Genomic DNA, 906 nt, shown 5'->3' on the forward strand with positions numbered 1-906 from the left:
AGCAACCCTGATAGCTTTGGTGTGATGCAATGTGCCTGTGGTTTGCACAGGGAACAGGACCAGCGTACAAAAGTCATTTGTATATTGACAGGAAAAAAAACACCTTTTGGGGCTCTGGAGTGGTCTGAGTGACTGAGATGTGAAATGGTATATCCCAGAATTAACCTCAAAGATGCTTTTTTTTAGGGTCTAATCTCATGTGTATGTGTGTGTTTTCATATATTACATATTAATGCATACTAATGTTACATATTAATGCATATTTGAAGTTCTTTATTGGGGCTTTAAGGGAACATGCCTTACTCTATGTAGGTGTAAACTCACATTTCTCTGTTGTGTGCATTGGAAAGAGTTCTTGCACCCTGAAGTCTACAACACTCCATGTTACCATTGCTCTAAAATCTTCCTTACCCTTCTGCAGATGGCCTGGTGGATTGCATGGACCCAGACTGCTGCTTGCAGCCACTGTGCCACATCAATGCACTGTGCCTGGGCTCCCCGGACCCCCTGGATATCATCCAGGAGACGCAAGCCCCCATCCTCCAGCAGAGCTTGCATTCGTTCTACGATCGGATCAAGTTCCTGATCGGCAAGGACAGCACTCATGTCATTCCAGGAGACAATCCTTTTGAAGGAGGGTAAGTGAATTTTAGTTTTGATTCAGTAAGAGGTAAAGCATAAGCCACTTGGCCATTTTAAGACATAGAATGGCAGCAAGATGCAGAACACGGAAATTGTCTAAGGGATGTAGAAATCTGAAGAATTTTGTGGCTGATGTAATTCTGCTGACTGTCTCCTCATCTGCAATGTCCTGCCAGCCAGTAAGACAAAACGCTTCTTTCCCAATGCGTATGGGCAGTTGCATCTTTCTTGATTTCTCTTGTTTCAAGGAGAGAAAGCCATCTG

The 906-nt window shown here is 43.7% G+C and overlaps 1 protein-coding gene across 1 annotated transcript in view; it reads left to right on the forward strand.

The window, feature by feature from the left end:
- Positions 1-906, forward strand: part of TENM4 (teneurin transmembrane protein 4) — a 619,397-nt gene that overhangs the window by 515,698 nt on the left and 102,793 nt on the right. The window contains exon 18 of the mRNA XM_009323472.1: positions 422-638. Within this exon, the coding sequence (XP_009321747.1) occupies positions 422-638 (217 nt within the window). The remainder of the gene's footprint in view (positions 1-421; positions 639-906) is intronic.

Source organism: Pygoscelis adeliae, unplaced genomic scaffold (assembly GCF_000699105.1).
Source record: "Pygoscelis adeliae isolate BGI_AS28 unplaced genomic scaffold, ASM69910v1 Scaffold84, whole genome shotgun sequence".
Classification (NCBI taxonomy): domain Eukaryota; kingdom Metazoa; phylum Chordata; class Aves; order Sphenisciformes; family Spheniscidae; genus Pygoscelis; species Pygoscelis adeliae.